Genomic DNA, 19,533 nt, shown 5'->3' on the forward strand with positions numbered 1-19,533 from the left:
TCAATAATTTTATTTACAATAGTGCAAACCATTTCAATACTTATTTAACATTTCATTTATCTAAATACCTAACTGGTTCAATATATGTTTCCAAGTGCACCGAAATTCTATGCCCTTTGTCTGTTTAATATATTCAGCAAACATTCAGCGTATTCCCTCTTATCATAAGTCCCTCCGGGCAGGACCCTAATCTCCAGCGCTATCTATAAATTTCAATTAAAACCTCCTTACGTCTTACCTCTTACGTATATACACACACGTGGGACAATGACCTTGCCACGCGTTACGTAATACCTCGCTCTACAAAACCCGACTGACATGGTCAGCGGCTGAATTGGAGGCAATTCATCATGCACTCAAACTCATTCCGGAACTTCCGGAAGCAAAGGCAGTCGTCCTATCAGACTCGCTAAGTGCACTTCAGGCCATCAGTGGCAGAAACTCAAACTCCAGGCCAAACACAGTCAACAATATTCTATACGAATATACAAAACTATCGGACCAAGGGCAACAGGTGGAGCTGTGCTGGATCCCCTCTCACATAGATATTCATGGAAATGAAAAAGCAGACTCACTGGCGAAGCTAGCTCTAGACAAAGCGGATATACAGCCTATTCCCTTTAGTAAACTAGAGATAAAAAGAAAAATCAAAGCCTCCATAGCAGAAAGATGGCAAGCCCAATGGGACGCAAGTAAGATCGGCAGATGGCTATACAAAATTCAACCCAAGGTCCAACAAAAGCCAAACTCATACTCAAATGAAAGTAAAATTGAAATTGCTATCTCACGCCTCAGACTCGGTCACAAAAAGCACTATGACAAGGTTTGTTCATCTTGCAATCAGGCTTAAACCATTGATCACGTGTTACTAGAATGTCAAGACCATGCCCCAGCCCGGGCTAGGTTAAAACAAGAATTGCAGTTAGATCCGCTATCTGTCATAGATCTCCTAAAACCAAGAGATGCAATAGCGAAGGCCAAACTAACTCTATTTCTGAGAGATGGACAGCTACTCAAACGTATATAAACAGAACAGCCAAGGACAGAAATGAAATCATATCAATATAAGAAAATAGAAATCATATCAATACAAAAACCTAATGCAACAACATCAGTCAGCCAGAAGGTAAGTGACAGAACGGTTCTCCCAAAGCGGGAAGATTGGCCACTCGGTCCCGGTGTGCGTTCTGTCACGTTCTTATCAACATGTACCCTTTAGACTTATTCCAAACCATCAACAATAAACATGGCTGCTGTCGTCTTAAACTTCACCCCTGAGTTTTGTCATCCGTCATCACCCTGAGCTACCATCCGAGGGCCGAAACTTACGCCCTTGGACAACAGATTAAGTATAGTAATCTTGGGTGTTTCTCAACTTCTTTTGAGTAGAAAACATGTCACCCTATTCACTTCAGGGGTAGCTCCATAGCTGGGTTCATTGACAGTTGTATGACGGCATACATATATTTGATCAATTATGTATACAGGCTGTGCATTCATGACCAAAAGCGGGCACGGGTGGCCCAGTCGTCTAAGGCGCCGCGATTCGCTGTGCAGAGTTGCGACCCTTGGGCACGCCAGAAACCTCTGAATGTGGGTTTGAATCCCGGTTCGCCCCGATTATTATTTGTCAGCACCATACCCATGCTCGTGGGGCTGCGATATAACTGGAATACTCATTCACTCACTCACCAAATAGCTTCAATGCCATTCCTAAATAATTCCACATTTCTCCACGAAAGGGTGACATTTCATTTGCTGATGATCATCATAGTATACATCTGAAGACCCGTGAAGATCCTGGGTAGAATAGGTCTTCAGCAACCCATTCTTGCCGTAAAAGGCGACTATGCTTGTCGTAAAAGGCGACTAACAGGATCGGGTGGTCTGGCACGCTGACTTGATTGATGCATGTATCCCAATTGCGTGGATCGATGCTCATGATGTCAGTCATTGGATTGTCTGGTCCAGACTCGATTATTTACAGACCGCTGTCAAAAAGCTGGAATATTGCTGAGTGCGGCGTTAAACAACAAACAAACAAACAAACAGTATACATCTGAAGGAATCTACCCCGACTACATTCCAAATAGCAGGCATTCCTGAAGAATGAAGGAGGCTAAGACTTTTTAACAAAGGCCACATTCTTCACATTCTTAATCATGCATAATGACTCCGTTCTCATTGTGACGTCATGCATGTCTATTAGCATAACACTAGGCTCATGAATATTCATAGGACGCCTGTGGCAGGCGGGACAGGTAGTAATTTTATACTACTTACACGTCATGTTAGCATATTCCGAAGGCAAAGGTTGAATAATTCCGCGGTTTATTTTGAATCGGCAGGAATTCTGCAAGGGTTATTTTGTAATTGGCGCTTGATGAGTAACTACCCAGGTGTCCATAACGATTAGCGCTAATTACTGTAAAGTGTGGCTTCCATTGTCTATTATTAATCACCCATCAGCGCCAATTATCTGTTGGCTTCCCTTGTTAAGTTTCCACCTTTTTTTAGGTTCTTACTTTTGTTTTTCTTACATGTACATATATATTCTCTCAGCTTCATAGCATTCATTCACCTGATGAAGGAGAGGCATAAAAGGGTATACTCCGAAACGTTGTGTTCCTCATATAATAAAGAAGTTGACCTCCATAAATTCTCTTCCTCGTGTGTATCACTTCTAAATGCCTTTCAAAGACGGGATTAATGTTATAGGGGATCAATAGAAGCCGCCACAGGTACCCTCGTATCCAAGCTGACTTGAGTATGTTTTGATCGTGTTCTTTTATTGATGAACCAGCCTCTGCAGCAAGCGTTGGTATGCGGAGAAAACAGCAACGGTAGAAAACGACCGGTGCGCATTTGACAAAAACAGCCTTATGGGTTAGAGGTTTGAAAGGGACTGCAAAGTTTTAGTTGAAGTGGACAAACCAAATCTAAGATTAAAGCAACACGTAGAGGTTATTATACGATCATTTGTGTCATACGAGTGTCAGAATTCTTGTATTTCTCGAGCGAAAGCGAGGGTAATATAGTAAACTACGTTTATAACGAACACGCTTACAACGAACAGACCGATATAACGAACTTATTTTTTAGTCCCGACCACTTCTTGTATAAATGCTGTATATATGCCTATAACGAACTACGGTTATTACGAACTAAAATTAGTGGTCCCTTCGAGTTCGTTGTAACCGTAGTTTGCTGTACACGAATTCTTACACGAGTTTCGCAAAATCAGTATGACACAAATGATATAATAATTTCTTTATCACATTGTCGAATGACGTCAACAATCTTAAGTTATGACTTCTTCTCTAGTGTGACGTCAATCCCACCTTACGTCACAATGAATTCGAATGACGTAAACAATGCCGACCGGATGACGTAAACAATATACTGGTGCCCGTCAAGTGATATTTGTTCTTGTGCACATCCGATTTTTATGAACTTGGTTATTTCTAACCCTATTGGTAATAAAAAATATTATATTACCTTATTGAGCGGAGGGGTAGCCTCGTAGTTCGTTTGCACGTCACACCGAAAACCCGGGTTTAATTCCCCACATGGGTAAAATGTGTGAAGCCCATTTCTTGTTTCCCCGATGGAATATTGCTAACATTGGCGTAAAACTATACTCACTCACTATTACCTCATTTGATTCTTCTAAATCTGTAAGAGTGAATATATAAAGAATACTCCTGGGTTCGGTTAGAAGCCAGTCTTAGTGTCGTATCACAATCAATCTTATTTGTGAGATAAATGTTGCTCTTAGTGCGTTTATGAATTCATTCTTAGGACATTGTATTAGCTAAGAATGCTTAAATTGGAAAATGTTTAAATCATTCTTAGACGGTTTATGAATACAGCTCCAAAGTGATGCGGACTGTAGACATTAACCACTTGTTGAAAACAACGAGATGGGTATGATGTTGTCACACCAAGGATCAAAATGGGGGTCATTCAAGGATTCGAATCCACGACCAGCGGATCCTGACAAGACTAAGGGACGTAACTGGGCACAGCGAATTTTGGCGCCTTCGACCACTGGGTAATTTTAGTCACAACGAGAATAGTTTATGTTTTCATGCCTTGACAATGAGAACGTTAATGGACATACGTGTGTTTGTTTGTTGTTTGACGCCACACTCGGCAATATTCAGTTATATGACGGCAATCTGTAAATAATCGAGTCTGGACGAGAAATCAGACAAAAGTGAGTCAGTTGTTAAGCCTCCTTGATCAAGTATATCAGTCACAATCAGGTTTAGCATGGGAGGGAATCCCGATTATTGCAGGTCTTAGACGGTTACCATTTTTGTGAACTCCTTTACACAGACAGGTGTGTTGGCGAACCAAGGATAATGATCAGGACTTATCTGGGATTCGAACTTACGATCATAGGATCGTGGTACGCCTAAGGGACGCAACTCCCCACAGCTAATGGCGGCGCCTCAGACCACATGACACCCGTTTTACCTAAAGGCTACCTGATTAACTGAAATATTGTTCAAAGCGACATTTTACTCACTCATTCACAATCAATTTAACAGTATTTTGGATAATAATTTTGATTATCACATTCCTCGTATGGCAGCGTTCCCTAGCCCTGGCCGGTTTTTTAAACGCACCCTGCCTTTTTCATACGGTGGCCGTTCTGGCCTCGTTCCCATTCCTTGCTGCACGATCCTGCTCACAGGAACAACGGTGCTGGAATCATCTATGCAAAAAGACATTAAATTGATATATGAATCTTCAAAAGGTACAGTGTGTGTATTAATTTGGGAGATAATAATGAGTTGAAGCACAAGAATACACACAGGTCGCTATATTATAATATACTGGTTGATGTTGATGCTGACTCCTCTTCATCCGTCAGGTAGGCTACATGGTAACGGTACACCTGTAATCAACGATGTGAAATGGATTGTTGGTGTGATCTAAATGCCAAACATGTCAGTATTTTTGTATCCATAGATATATCAGAGATGGATAAAGCAGCGATTAGGGATAATCCACCCGACTGTCAACCCGCGGACGTTGGTGATAGCTGTGGCAATATGCAGTGTGTGCCTTGTGGGTCTCTATCTCCTGGTCGTGTCACGTAAATGGACACCTGACGACGTCCGGCTGAGCTACACCATAACCCACTGGGAAGGATTTGGAGAAAAGAGAGGTAATGTGCTTAACTACTTATATAAATGCATACCCGACTACTATATTGATTCATCGTTTATTATTTAGGACGGATTTGGCCAAACCAATTTCCCCCTTTGAGGATTTAAAAAGATGGCATGGGGGTGGGGAGGGGTAATTTGTAATTTCAGTGCCGGGTGGGCAGGCGGGTGGGTGGGTTGGGGTAGTGTTCATTCCCACAAGGCCTACCTCAAAAATCACAAACACTACATGCAGACCACCACATCAGGAGCTGCCAATTGTTAATGTGCCTAAAAGTTGCTGTTAATACCTAACCATTCAGAAAGTGTAGAGTGTTTAAGTGAGTGAGTGAGTATTGTTTTACGCCATTTTTAAGCAATATTCCAGCAATATCACGGCGGGGACACCAGAAATGGGTCTCACACATTGTACCCATGTTGGGAATCGAACCTGGGTCTTCGGCGTGACGAGTCAACGCTGTAACCACTAGGCTACCCGACCGCCCTGCAGAGTGTATTTGGGACTCAGCAGTGTGGTAAAAATAATATGGGATTCAGCTGTAAACCCAAAATACTGGTGTCCTTTGCATAATATATATATCAATATTTTTGTCAGTAATTGAACTTCAAATTGCACCCTTTTCTCAATACTTTACGGATTTGTGTTCAGTAGTATTTGGGATTCAGGGGTGAGCAGTGGGCCTGACAGTGAAACATTAGATGGTATTGGGGACTCAGGGGTGAGCAGTGAGCCTCACAGTGAAACATTAGATGGTATTGGGGACTCAGGGGTGAGCAGTGAGCCTCACAGTGAAACATCAGATGGTATTGGGGATTCAGGGGTGAGCAGTGAGCCTCACAGTAAAACATCAGATGGTATTGGGGATTCAAGAGTGAGCAGTGAGCCTCACAGTGAAACATCAGATGGTATTGGGGACTCAGGGGTGAGCAGTGAGCCTCACAGTGAAACATCAGATGGTATTGGGGATTCAGGAGTGAGCAGTTAGCCTCACAGTGAAACATTAGATGGTATTGGGGATTCAGGAGTGAGCAGTTAGCCTCACAGTGAAACATCAGATGGTATTGGGGATTCAGGAGTGAGCAGTGAGCCTCACAGTGAAACATCAGATGGTATTGGGGACTCAGGGGTGAGCAGTGAGCCTCACAGTGAAACATTAGATGGTATTGGGGATTCAGGAGTGAGCAGTGAGCCTCACAGTGAAACATTAGATGGTATTGGGGATTCAGGGGTGAGCTGTGAGCCTCACAGTGAAACATTAGATGGTATTGGGGATTCAGGGGTGAGCATTGAGCCTCACAGTGAAACATCAGATGGTATTGGGGATTCAGGAGTGAGCAGTGAGCCTCACAGTAAAACATCAGATGGTATTGGGGATTCAGGGGTGAGCAGTGAGCCTCACAGTAAAACATCAGATGGTATTGGGGATTCAGGGGTGAGCTGTGAGCATCACAGTGAAACATTAGATGGTATTGGGGATTCAGGGGTGAGCTGTGAGCCTCACAGTGAAACATTAGATGGTATTGGGGATTCAGGAGTGAGCAGTGAGCCTCACAGTGAAACATTAGATGGTATTGGGGATTCAGGGGTGAGCTGTGAGCCTCACAGTAAAACATCAGATGGTATTGGGGATTCAGGGGTGAGCATTGAGCCTCACAGTAAAACATCAGATGGTATTGGGGACTCAGGGGTGAGCAGTTAGCCTCACAGTAAAACATCAGATGGTATTGGGGATTCAGGGGTGAGCATTGAGCCTCACAGTAAAACATCAGATGGTATTGGGGACTCAGGGGTGAGCAGTTTGCCTCACAGTAAAACATCAGATGGTATTGGGGACTCAGGGGTGAGCAGTGAGCCTCACAGTGAAACATCAGATGGTATTGGGGATTCAGGGGTGAGCTGTGAGCCTCACAGTAAAACATCAGATGGTATTGGGGATTCAGGGCATGGGGTTGAAAGCATCCCCAGCTCTACTACTTGCTTCAGGGTACGTTATGAGTTGTACATCTCAAATTTCTTGTAGGTTTTTGCAGTCACGTCTTTGCTGTAGTAAAATATTTGAAACAGTGCCTTTAATTCTTTACAGAAATATTTGGTGAATACTAATATATTGTTAAGATATGTGTTTTCTGGTACTATTAAAGCATGGGATAGTACTATTTTCCTGACCAGGCAAAGCAGTGCACCAACCCTTTGGAACTGAAGGCCAAGCATCTAGTTGAAGCCTGCAGCCAGTAAGCAGACCACTGTTTGCAAAATATATTGTATTAATAATATAAAATGTCTTTTGTCCCATCCCTTTTTGGGGAAAGCATTTATTACCTCTATTTAAAACTTTTTTTTAAGTGACATGAGCGACTGTCCAAAATGTTTCTATTCATTTTCTTTGATTTTTTAAAGACAATATGAGATATGATTTATCATGTTTATGGTTGCAATGTGTGACTTGGCTGATCATGTGTTCTCTTACTCTCACACTGTGAACAATTTCGTTCATGCACTGATTTGCCCAAGCCAGATTGGTTTATGACTTTAGGACTTGATAATGGTGATATATCTAGAATATTGAAGATTGTAGCCTAAAAACAAACATCCACTCACTCACTCATTCTGTATTTTGTAGGAGCATACAACTTCACCGTGGTAACGGGAATGCTTGATATTGGTAGAGGATCATGGTCAAAGCAGAGTCGCAGTTACAACAACTACCTGATATACATGTCTCAGGTCCTGAGGCTGGATGTCAACATGGTGGTCTACATTGAGGAGAAGGGGCGGCCATTTGTAGAATGGATGAGAAGAGGACGAGAAGGGTCCACCAAGATCCGCCCAATCCAACTGTCGCAACTCCCATACTACAAGTACAAGTCCAAAATGCAGCAGATTATGGACAGCGAGGAGTACCAACAAGGAAATGAGCTGCTGGCCCAGGGAGACCATGTTGAGGCCACCAACCCTGATTACGATATTTTGCAACTGTCCAAAATACATCTTGTAAATGAAGCCGCCAGATCGAACCCTTTCAACACTACTTATTTTTTTTGGATGGACGGTGGGTATGGACATGGTGGAGAGGGCATCTTTCCGCCAGACGCCGTCTGGAAGCCCGACCGACTGACTCGGGTTCCCCACAAACTGTCTTTCTTAGTCCGGGGTGACATTGAAAACTGGGCCAAGGTCAAGGACCTTCATAAGAAGAATGTTAACATCCTGGTGGGTGGAGTGTTCGGAGGTGGCGTTAAGGTGCTGTCCCAGTACCACGCTCTACACTCCAGGTTGATGAGGGAGTGGATGGCCAGAAACATCGTCGACGATGACCAGACGGCCAATATGCAACTGTACTTCAGACACAGGTCTATGTTCAACTTGGTCAGGGCAGACTGGTTTGATATCTTCAAGGTTACAGTGAATGAATGACATTGTAGGATATTATTGGGTGGAGTTTAGCTCAATGATGGTTTCTCATCCGAGGATCTGTGTGAGTGAGTGGATTAATTTGGTTTAATGCCGATGTGAGCACATCACTCGCACATCAGAAACATGCTAGTACTTTTTAAATGTCTTGGCTTGCTATGATTTTGAAACAAATGGTTAGAATGTTAATGATATAAAACAAAAACTTATGTTGTATCTCTGTTAAAAAACAAATGTCTACAGATTTCCAACTAATGCCAACATTCATTTCACTCAAGGACAAGATGCAGTTAGATATCTATAATCTGAATTTTCCCATGTGACCTTGAATCTCAAGGTTAATGAGCAAGGATAGCAGGTAGCTGGAAAAGAGCCCCAACGATACTCATTCCATGCGTTTTGTGACACATTTGCCCCAATGATACTCATTCCATGTATTTTGTGAAACATTTGTCCCAATGATACCTATTCCATGTGTTTTGTGACACATTTGCCCCAACAATACTCATTCCATGTGTTTTGTGACACATTTGCCCCAATGATACTCATTCCATGTGTTTTGTGACACATTTGCCCCAATGATACTTATTCCATGTGTTTTGTGACACATTTGCCCCAGCGATACTTATTCCATGTGTTTTGTGACACATTTGCCCCAACGATACTTATTCCATGTGTTTTGTGACACATTTGCCCCAATAATACCTATTCCTTGTGTTTTGTGACACATTTGTCCCAACGATACTTATTCCATGTGTTTTGTGACACATTTGCCCCAACGATACTTTTCTATGTGTTTTGTGACACATTTGCCCCAATAATACTTATTCCTTGTGTTTTGTGACACATTTGCCCCAATGATACTCATTCCATGGGTTTTGTGACACATTTGCCCCAATAATACTTATTCCTTGTGTTTTGTTACACATTTGTCCCAACGATACTTATTCCATTTGTTTTGTGACACATTTGTCCCATTATACCTATTCCATGGGTTTTGTGACACATTTGCCCCAATAATACTTATTCCTTGTGTTTTGTTACACATTTGTCCCAACGATACCTATTCCATGTGTTTTGTGACACATTTGCCCCAATAATACCTATTCCATGTGTTTTGTGACACATTTGTCCCAATAATACCTATTCCATGTGTTTTGTGACACATTTGCCCCAGTGATACCTATTCCATGTGTTTTGCGACACATTTGCCCCAACAATACGTATTCCATGTGTTTTGTGACACATTTGCCCCAATGATACCTATTCCATGTGTTTTGTGACACATTTGCCCCAATGATACCTATTCCATGTGTTTTGTGACACATTTGTCCCGATAATACCTATTCCATGTGTTTTGTGACACATTTGCCTCAATGATACCTATTCCATGTGTTTTGCGACACATTTGCCCCAACAATACTTATTCCATGTGTTTTGTGACACATTTGTCCCAATAATACCTATTCCATGTGTTTTGTGACACATTTGCCCCAACGATACTTATTCCATGTATTTTGCGACACATTTGCCCCAACAATACTTATTCCATGTGTTTTGTGACACATTTGCCCCAATGATACTCATTCCATGTGTTTTGTGACACATCTGCCAAAATCTTTGTCTCGCAACCTATCTACACCTGTTGTGAGAGTAACTGTTTTACAGGGTGTGTTGGTATCATATGGATCTTGTGAACACAATCACAGTTTGTCTTCTTCCCATGTTATGTTTGTTTGTTTGTTTGTTTGTTTGTTGTTTAACCCTGCACTCAGCAATATTCACGCTATAAGACGGCGGTCTGTACCAGACAATTCAGTAATTGACATCATTATCATCGATTCACGCAATTGGGATACGATGACATCTATCAACCAAGTCAATGAGCCGGAACACCCGATCCCGTTAGTCGCCTCTTACGACAAGCATAGTCACCTTTTACGGCAAGCATGGGTTGCAGAAGACCTATTATACCCTGGATCTTCACGAGTCTCAATGTTATGTAGATAATGTTTTGCATTGATAATATTGTGCAGGATAATTTTTATAGTGTGTGTTTGTGTAATGTGTGGACCAGTTACAAATAGACAGTTTGTTTACAAATGTATTGTTTACCAACAAAACCATTGTTTTCTGTAGAATTGTTCAAATGTACACTCCAGCTAGCCCAGTGGTTAGTGTGTCCACCCGACCTGCAATGAACCAAGGTTCAATTCCCAACATAAGTTGTATGTTGATAGATCTCTGCCAACTGTACATGAATAACATGTATTGCAATTCTCTTATATCAAAATATGGTGAAATATCACTATGCACTTATAATATGCAATTTTATATTTTTTAAATATATATTGATTTTTATTGAAATTTTGTTCAGTGTATTTTGTTTGTATACTGAGCTCTAGGGCTGAGACGAGTCCAGATTTACTACCCGGGTACCCACCTCCCTATTACCCAACCCAACCCGGTGCCCGCTGTAGATCTCAAGAGATAGGTACAATGTGTCCGATTGGGAATAGTTTTACCATAGCCCTGGACAAAATGTATTTAGAAACAATATGAAACGATCTGGTCATGCATACGCTGAAGTTGACTGAAGTTTTATCTTTATTTAAAAAATATAGGAAGAAATTGGTGCATAGTCAGAAAGAAGTGTGAACATTAGTGACTTGTACTGTAACCATAGAGTTAACCCATATAGCTGGCTAACCAAGGGTCCTGGTCCGGGTATTACTGTGGGTAGGCGGGTGGGTTTTAGTTCCCCCCCAACCCGCGCCGAGTACATGAGCTACTCCTCCCAGCCCTACTGAGCACCAATGATTTGTGTTCACATACTACTCCATTACCCGATGTTGGTAGGAGTGAATCCTCAGAGTTCCAGATGAAGATTGACACCAAGGTGACCTTACCACTGTGCTACTGTTTGAAATGAAAGACTTTAATAGGGGCTTCACACACTGACAAATTTTGTCAAAACCCCTCAAGGCCCTTGGCCCATGTGATTTCCTAAACTGTCAAGACGACTTGTTCCTCAATGAATGGTGTCCTAGTAACTTGGGCATACAAAATACAGCCAGACTCAAAACCTGGCTGTTGGCATTCCGATAAAAATAATCACAAATACAGAAATGAGAAACAATGTTAAAAAAAACATTTTCAGTTACATATTATACATATGACATAATACAAATTACATATGATACATATGTACAGGGTAATATTGAGGAGAAAAAGATTTGAGTAATGTTACCTCATAAGATAAGACTAGGTAACGTTACACAAGTCCTGCATGCACAGTGAATTGTTCAGTCAAGATGATTAGCTAGCATTGCCTCACTGGAAGAACTCTCATGAAGACAATTGCCACCCATACAGTCAGACACTGCCGTCAATGCTGCCCCAGGACACACTGATGTTGTAGAAGATGGCCACCTACAGTCAGACACTGCCGTCACTGCTGCCCCATGACACACTGATGTTGTAGAAGATGGCCACCTACACAGTCAGACACTGCCGCCACTGCTGCCCCAGGACACACTGATGTTGTAGAAGACGGCCACCTACAGTCAGACACTGCCGTCACTGCTGCCCCAGGACACACTGATGTTGTAGAAGAAGGCCACCTACACAGTCAGACACTGCCGCCACTGCTGCCCCAGGACACACTGATGTTGTAGAAGATGGCCACCTACAGTCAGACACTGCCGTCACTGCTGCCCCAGGACACACTGATGTTGTAGAAGATGGCCACCTACAGTCAGACACTGCCGTCACTGCTGCCCCAGGACACACTGATGTTGTAGAAGACGGCCACCTACAGTCAGACACTGCCGCCACTGCTGCCCCAGGACACACTGTAGGTGATGTTGTAGAAGATGGCTACCTACACAGTCAGACACTGCCGCCACTGCTGCCCCAGGGCACACTGATGTTGTAGAAGATGGCCACCCACACAGTCAGACACTGCCGCCACTGCTGCCCAAGGACACACTGTAGGTGATGTTGTAGAAGATGGCCACCTACACAGTCAGACACTGCCATCACTGCTGCCCCATGACACACAGATGTTGTAGAAGATGGCCACCCACACAGTCAGACACTGCCGTCACTGCTGCCCCAGGACACACAGATGTTGTAGAAGACGGCCACCCACACAGACAGTCACTGCCGTCACTGCTGCCCCAGGACTCACTGTAGGTGATGTTGTAGAAGATGGCCACCTAAAGTCAGACACTGCCGCCACTGCTGCCCCATGACACACTGATGTTGTAGAAGATGGCCACCCACAGTCAGACACTGCCGCCACTGCTGCCCCAGGACACACTGATGTTGTAGAGGATGGCCACCCACAGTCAGACACTGCCGCCACTGCTGCCCCAGGACACACTGATGTTGTAGAAGATGGCCACCTACAGTGAGACACTGCCGCCACTGCTGCCCCAGGGCACACTGATGTTGTAGAAGAAGGCCACCTACACAGTCAGACACTGCCATCACTGCTGCACTAGGACACACTGATGTTGTAGAAGATGGCCACCTACAGTCAGACACTGCTGTCACTGCTGCCCCATGAGACAAAGATGTTGTAGAAGATGGCCACCCATACAGTCAGACACTGCCGTCACTGCTGCCCCAGGACACACTGATGTTGTAGAAGATGGCCACCTACAGTCAGACACTGCCGCCACTGCTGCCCCAGGACACACTGATGTTGTAGAAGATGGCCACCCACAGTCAGACACTGCCGCCACTGCTGCCCCATGACACACTGATGTTGTAGAAGAAGGCCACCTACACAGTCAGACACTGCCATCACTGCTGCACTAGGACACACTGATGTTGTAGAAGACGGCCACCTACAGTCAGACACTGCCGCCACTGCTGCCCCAGGACACACTGATGTTGTAGAAGATGGCCGTCTACACAGTCAGACACTGCCATCACTGCTGCACTAGGACACACTGATGTTGTAGAAGACGGCCACCTACAGTCAGACACTGCCGCCACTGCTGCCCCAGGACACACTGTAGGTGATGTTGTAGAAGACGGCCACCTACAGTCAGACACTGCCGTCACTGCTGCCCCAGGACACACTGATGTTGTCGAAGACGGCCACCCACAGTCAGACACTGCCGTCACTGCTGCCCTAGGACACACTGTAGGTGATGTTGTAGAAGACGGCCACCTACAGTCAGACGCTGCCGCCACTGCTGCCCAAGGACACACTGTAGGTGATGTTGTAGAAGACGGCCACCTACACAGTCAGACACTGCCATCAATGCTGCCCCAGGACACACTGATGTTGTCGAAGACGGCCACCTACAGTCAGACACTGCCGTCACTGCTGCCGCAGGACACACTGATGTTGTCGATGACGGCCACCTACAGTCAGACACTGCCGTCACTGCTGCTCTAGGACACACTGTAGGTGATGTTGTAGAAGACGGCCACCTACACAGTCAGACGCTGCCGCCACTGCTGCCCCAGGACACACTGTAGGTGATGTAGTAGAAGACGGCCACCTACACAGTCAGACACTGCCATCAATGCTGCCCCAGGACACACTGATGTTGTCGATGACGGCCACCTACAGTCAGACACTGCCGTCACTGCTGCTCTAGGACACACTGTAGGTGATGTTGTAGAAGACGGCCACCTACACAGTCAGACGCTGCCGCCACTGCTGCCCCAGGACACACTGTAGGTGATGTAGTAGAAGACGGCCACCTACACAGTCAGACACTGCCATCAATGCTGCCCCAGGACACACTGATGTTGTCGAAGACGGCCACCTACAGTCAGACACTGCCGTCACTGCTGCCCTAGGACACACTGTAGGTGATGTTGTAGAAGACGGCCACCTACAGTCAGACGCTGCCGCCACTGCTGCCCCAAGACACACTGATGTAGTAGAAGACGGCCACCTACAGTCAGACACTGCCGTCACTGCTGCACCAGGACACACTGATGTTGTAGAAGACGGCCACCCACACAGTCGAACACTGCCGTCACTGCTGCCCCAGGACACACTGTAGGTGATGTTGTAGAAGACAGCCACCCACACAGTCGAACACTGTCGTCACTGCTGCTCCATGACACACTGATGTTGTAGAAGACGGCCACCTACATGCAGTCAGACACTGGCGTCAATGCTGCCCTAGGACACACTGATGTTGTAGAAGACGGCCACCCTCACAGTCGAACACTGCCGTCACTGCTGCCCCAGGACACACTGTAGGTGATGTTGTAGAAGACAGCCACCCACACAGTCGAACACTGCCGTCACTGCTGCCCCAGGACACACTGTAGGTGATGTTGTAGAAGACGGCCACCCACACAGTCAGACACTGCCGTTACTGCTGCCCCAGGACACACTGTAGGTGATGTTGTAGAAGACGGCCACCTACAGTCAGACACTGCCGTCACTGCTGCACCAGGACACACTGATGTTGTAGAAGACGGCCACCCACACAGTCGAACACTGCCGCCACTGCTGCCCCGGGACACACTGTAGGTGATGTTGTAGAAGACAGCCACCCACACAGTCAGACACTGCCGTTACTGCTGCCCCAGGACACACTGCAGGTGAACTTTTAGAGGATGATAACTGGGACGACCAGCGCAGTTACAACGGCTACAGCTACAGGTGTGTTAGGAAAGACTACGTGTACAGCGGCGTTGCAGAGGTCGTCATTGCACGTGCAGATAGTCCTCTCCTGGAATGTAGGGCTGATGATGTCGGTGTAGCAGGTGGACCCCTCCTCGCTCAGCTGCTTGGCGGACTTGCGCCCCGCGGAGTGGGCCATGCAACCTCTAGTCACTACACGAAAACAATGAATATAGTGAGTTTCAGTTAAACATATCAATGTGGTCCCGTGATGCATCCGGGTTAAAATAAGTCCCAGTCCCAGTAACCCATGCTTGAGAGGCGACTAACGGGATCGGGTGGCCAGCCTCGCTGACTTGGTTGATGCATGTCATCGTATCCCAATTGCACAGATTGATGCTCATGATGTCAATCACTGAATTGTCTGGTTTTGGTTTTGGTTTGTTTTTTAACGTCGCACTCAGCAATATTCCAGCTATATGACGGCGGTCTGTAAATAATCGAGTCTGGACCAGACAATCCAGTGATTAATATCATGAGCATCGATCCACGCAATTAGGATCGATGACATGAATCAACCAAGTCAGCGTGCCTGACCACCCGATCCCGTTAGTCGCCTTTAACAGCAAGCATGGGTTGCCGAAGACCTATTCTACCCCGGAATCTTCACGGGTCGAATTGTCTGGTCCCGACTCAATTATTTATGGACCGCCGTCATATAGCTTGAATATTGCTGAGTGCGGCGTTAAACAACAAGAAACGAAACGCAATGTAAGTCTATTATTTGCTTCATTGACCCTACCTCACAAGGAATGTGGGTGGCCTTGTCATCAAATGCGCCGAAATATATGCTTATAGCACTATGGTAGGTTGGGTAAGCCAGAATTCTGTGGTCGTTGGTTCGAATTCAAGATTCGCAACGATAATGATTTTTGGTTTGACAGCACCATACCTGTGCTCGTGGTAAAGCGGATGTAGTCTCTCACCTGTGTAGCCTCCATATTAATCTAACACGCCATGGTATGCAAATAAAATTGCGTTCACTTACTCACTAAATATTGACAAGGGTCCTTTAAATTTTTTATTGACTCATTTTCTCAAAGGCCACACAATGATCTGCGCAAAATTGCGTCACCTTAGGCTCGCAAGGATCTGCTGATCGCGTGTTCGAATCCCACATTCGCTCCGATAATTACGTCAGCACCACGCTTCCGGCCGTCGTTTTAACCAAACTGGTAATCATCTCCGGCCAATGTCACATCATGCTGGCACCACGTCTCATCATTGATCAAATCACTGTCTCACATTGCAGTCCGTTTAGAAATGACTGTAGCGGATTTGAGTGTGTGCATCGGTCATTACGTAAAACAACTCCAAAAATAGTGAAGTAAATTGTTATAAATAAATGAGTTAGCACTAATAATTACACAAACTGTTCGTTCAACCATTCAACGCAATATTGCAACACTAGCCCAGCTCATGTCAGCCAATCAGAAAACTGTAGTCCGGTAGTGGGCGTTGCTTAATATTCTGGAAACATGATCGCCAAAGTAATCACACTGTGACGCAGTGATGTCTCGGCCCAAACAACACTGACTCAGGCTAATTTGCATATCACGTGACCGGACTTTTCTCTCTTTTTTTTGTAAACAAACGGGCTTATTCTGAGATTATAACAGACTGGTCTAATGCAAGCCTTTCGGTGTGCTTTACATATTGTTTTGCATAATTATATAGATAAGGCAACTACAACTGCGACAGTGAGGTGCAAGACAATATATCTGTATACATCAAATTGACCCTATCGCTTGCTCTACGTTGGGCTTCGATGACAGCACGTGGAGACGTACAACCAATGTAAACAAAGGATAACTACGCAAATGGAAATAATTTTCCACGTTATTTTCTCGATGAAAGTTAACCATTCTACTGTCGCAAATGGTAGGGTAGGATAGTGAAGAGAAATTACTTGGTTAGTCAATCAGATACCATAGAAAACAATATTGCAATTTAGTTAGTTGTTTATATTTTTATCTAACCTTGAGCTCCCGTGGTAACCTTGAAGCACGCCTGTCCCTGGCGGCACGTGTAGGCCATCCGCCCCTCGGCGTCGAAGGGGTCTTTACATCCCACGTCTGTTGTCGTTGTGCAGTTAAAACACTGGACCGACCCTCCTGTCAGACGTGAGGTCATCATTAGTGCATGCTTATAAACTGACGGGTACCCCCTTCACAACTCGTCTACACTGACTGGGTTCGCCCCTCAACTCACAGACAGATATACAATGACGGGTACCGCCTTCCCAACTCTTATAAACAGACACACTGACGGGTACCGCCTTCACACCCCTTTTAAACAGATATACACTGACGGGTACCGCCTTCATAACCCTTTTAAACAGATATACACTGACGGGTACCGCCTTCATAACCCTTTTAAACAGATATACACTGACGGGTACCGCCTTCACAACCCTTTTAAACAGATATACACTGACGGGTACCGCCTTCATAACCCTTTTAAACAGATATACACTGACGGGTACCGCCTTCATAACCCTTTTAAACAGATATACACTGACGGGTACCGCCTTCACAACCCTTTTAAACAGATATACACTGACGGGTACCGCCTTCACAACCCTTTTAAACAGATATACACTGACGGGTACCGCCTTCACACCCCTTTTAAACAGATATACACTGACGGGTACCGCCTTCACAACCCTTTTAAACAGATATACACTGACGGGTACCGCCTTCACAACCCTTTTAAACAGATATACACTGACGGGTACCGCCTTCACAACCCTTTTAAACAGATATACACTGACGGGTACCGCCTTCATAACCCTTTTAAACAGATATACACTGACGGGTACCGCCTTCACAACCCTTTTAAACAGATATACACTGACGGGTACCGCCTTCATAACCCTTTTAAACAGATATACACTGACGGGTACCGCCTTCACAACTCATAAACAGGTACACTGACGGGTACCGCCTTCACAACCCTTTTAAACAGATATACACTGACGGGTACCGCCTTCATAACCCTTTTAAACAGATATACACTGACGGGTACCGCCTTCATAACCCTTTTAAACAGATATACACTGACGGGTACCGCCTTCATAACCCTTTTAAACAGATATACACTGACGGGTACCGCCTTCACAACCCTTTTAAACAGATATACACTCACGGGTACCGCCTTCATAACCCTTTTAAACAGATATACACTGACGGGTACCGCCTTCACAACTCATAAACAGGTACACTGACGGGTACCGCCTTCACAACCCTTTTAAACAGATATACACTGACGGGTACCGCCTTCATAACCCTTTTAAACAGATATACACTGACGGGTACCGCCTTCATAACCCTTTTAAACAGATATACACTGACGGGTACCGCCTTCATAACCCTTTTAAACAGATATACACTGACGGGTACCGCCTTCATAACCCTTTTAAACAGATATACACTGACGGGTACCGCCTTCACACCCCTTTTAAACAGATATACACTGACGGGTACCGCCTTCACAACCCTTTTAAACAGATATACACTGACGGGTACCGCCTTCACAACCCTTTTAAACAGATATACACTGACGGGTACCGCCTTCACAACCCTTTTAAACAGATATACACTGACGGGTACCGCCTTCACAACCCTTTTAAACAGATATACACTGACGGGTACCGCCTTCATAACCCTTTTAAACAGATATACACTGACGGGTACCGCCTTCACAACTCATAAACAGGTACACTGACGGGTACCGCCTTCACAACCCTTTTAAACAGATATACACTGACGGGTACCGCCTTCACAACCCTTTTAAACAGATATACACTGACGGGTACCACCTACATAACCCTTTTAAACAGATATACACTGACGGGTACCGCCATCACAATTCATAAACAGGTACACTGACGGGTACCGCCTTCATAACCCTTTTAAACAGATATACACTGACGGGTACCGCCTTCATAACCCTTTTAAACAGATATACTCTGACGGGTACCGCCATCACAACTCATAAACAGAAATACACTGACGGGTACCCTCTTCAAAACTCTGATAAATGTTGGTTGAGTGGAATTTTTGCTTCCTACAGTATCGTTGCATATGATTCAAGAATCGAGCATGAGAAATATTTGGAAGAGGTGTTATTTCTATGATTGTTTATAAAGAAAAATATGTGGATTGGCACAACATTGGGATTTTCCAAGTGTCATGGAAGTTATCTGAAAGATACTCACGTGTTTGTGCTGTGATCAAACTGAAGCCCAATATGATGATTAGAAAGTGTTGCAT

General features: G+C 44.7%; 2 protein-coding genes across 2 annotated transcripts; one reads left to right on the forward strand and one right to left on the reverse strand.

Annotated features, from left to right (window-relative positions):
• Positions 1-4,687: 4,687 nt before the first annotated feature.
• Positions 4,688-8,689, forward strand: LOC139450404 (protein HtrL-like). Its single transcript, XM_071232096.1, has 3 exons — positions 4,688-4,765; positions 4,981-5,179; positions 7,802-8,689. The coding sequence occupies exons 1-3, from the start codon at positions 4,751-4,753 to the stop codon at positions 8,593-8,595; spliced, it is 1,008 nt and encodes a 335-aa protein (XP_071088197.1). The 5' UTR covers positions 4,688-4,750; the 3' UTR covers positions 8,596-8,689.
• Positions 8,690-15,185: 6,496 nt separating this feature from the next.
• LOC139450124 (uncharacterized) lies at positions 15,186-19,533 on the reverse strand. Its single transcript, XM_071231776.1, has 3 exons — positions 19,479-19,533; positions 17,239-17,373; positions 15,186-15,412 (listed from the first exon to the last, which is right to left on the reverse strand). Exons 1-3 carry the CDS (start codon positions 19,531-19,533, stop codon positions 15,186-15,188), a joined length of 417 nt encoding a protein of 138 aa, XP_071087877.1.

Source organism: Haliotis cracherodii, unplaced genomic scaffold, assembly GCF_022045235.1.
Source record: "Haliotis cracherodii isolate W230 unplaced genomic scaffold, xgHalCrac1.p SCAF_8, whole genome shotgun sequence".
NCBI lineage: Eukaryota > Metazoa > Mollusca > Gastropoda > Lepetellida > Haliotidae > Haliotis > Haliotis cracherodii.

Bases quoted from the DNA above. Each gene is read 5' to 3' on its own strand.
- LOC139450404 (XM_071232096.1), top strand. The intron at 5,180-7,801 runs GTAATGTGCTTA...TGTATTTTGTAG, and splicing joins AGGATTTGGAGAAAAGAGAG to GAGCATACAACTTCACCGTG.
- LOC139450124 (XM_071231776.1), bottom strand. From the start codon at position 19,533: ATGCAACACTTTCTAATCATCATATTGGGCTTCAGTTTGATCACAGCA. The intron at 17,374-19,478 runs GTGAGTATCTTT...CACGTCTGACAG, and splicing joins TTTGATCACAGCACAAACAC to GAGGGTCGGTCCAGTGTTTT. The intron at 15,413-17,238 runs GTTAGATAAAAA...GTTTTCGTGTAG, and splicing joins GGTTACCACGGGAGCTCAAG to TGACTAGAGGTTGCATGGCC.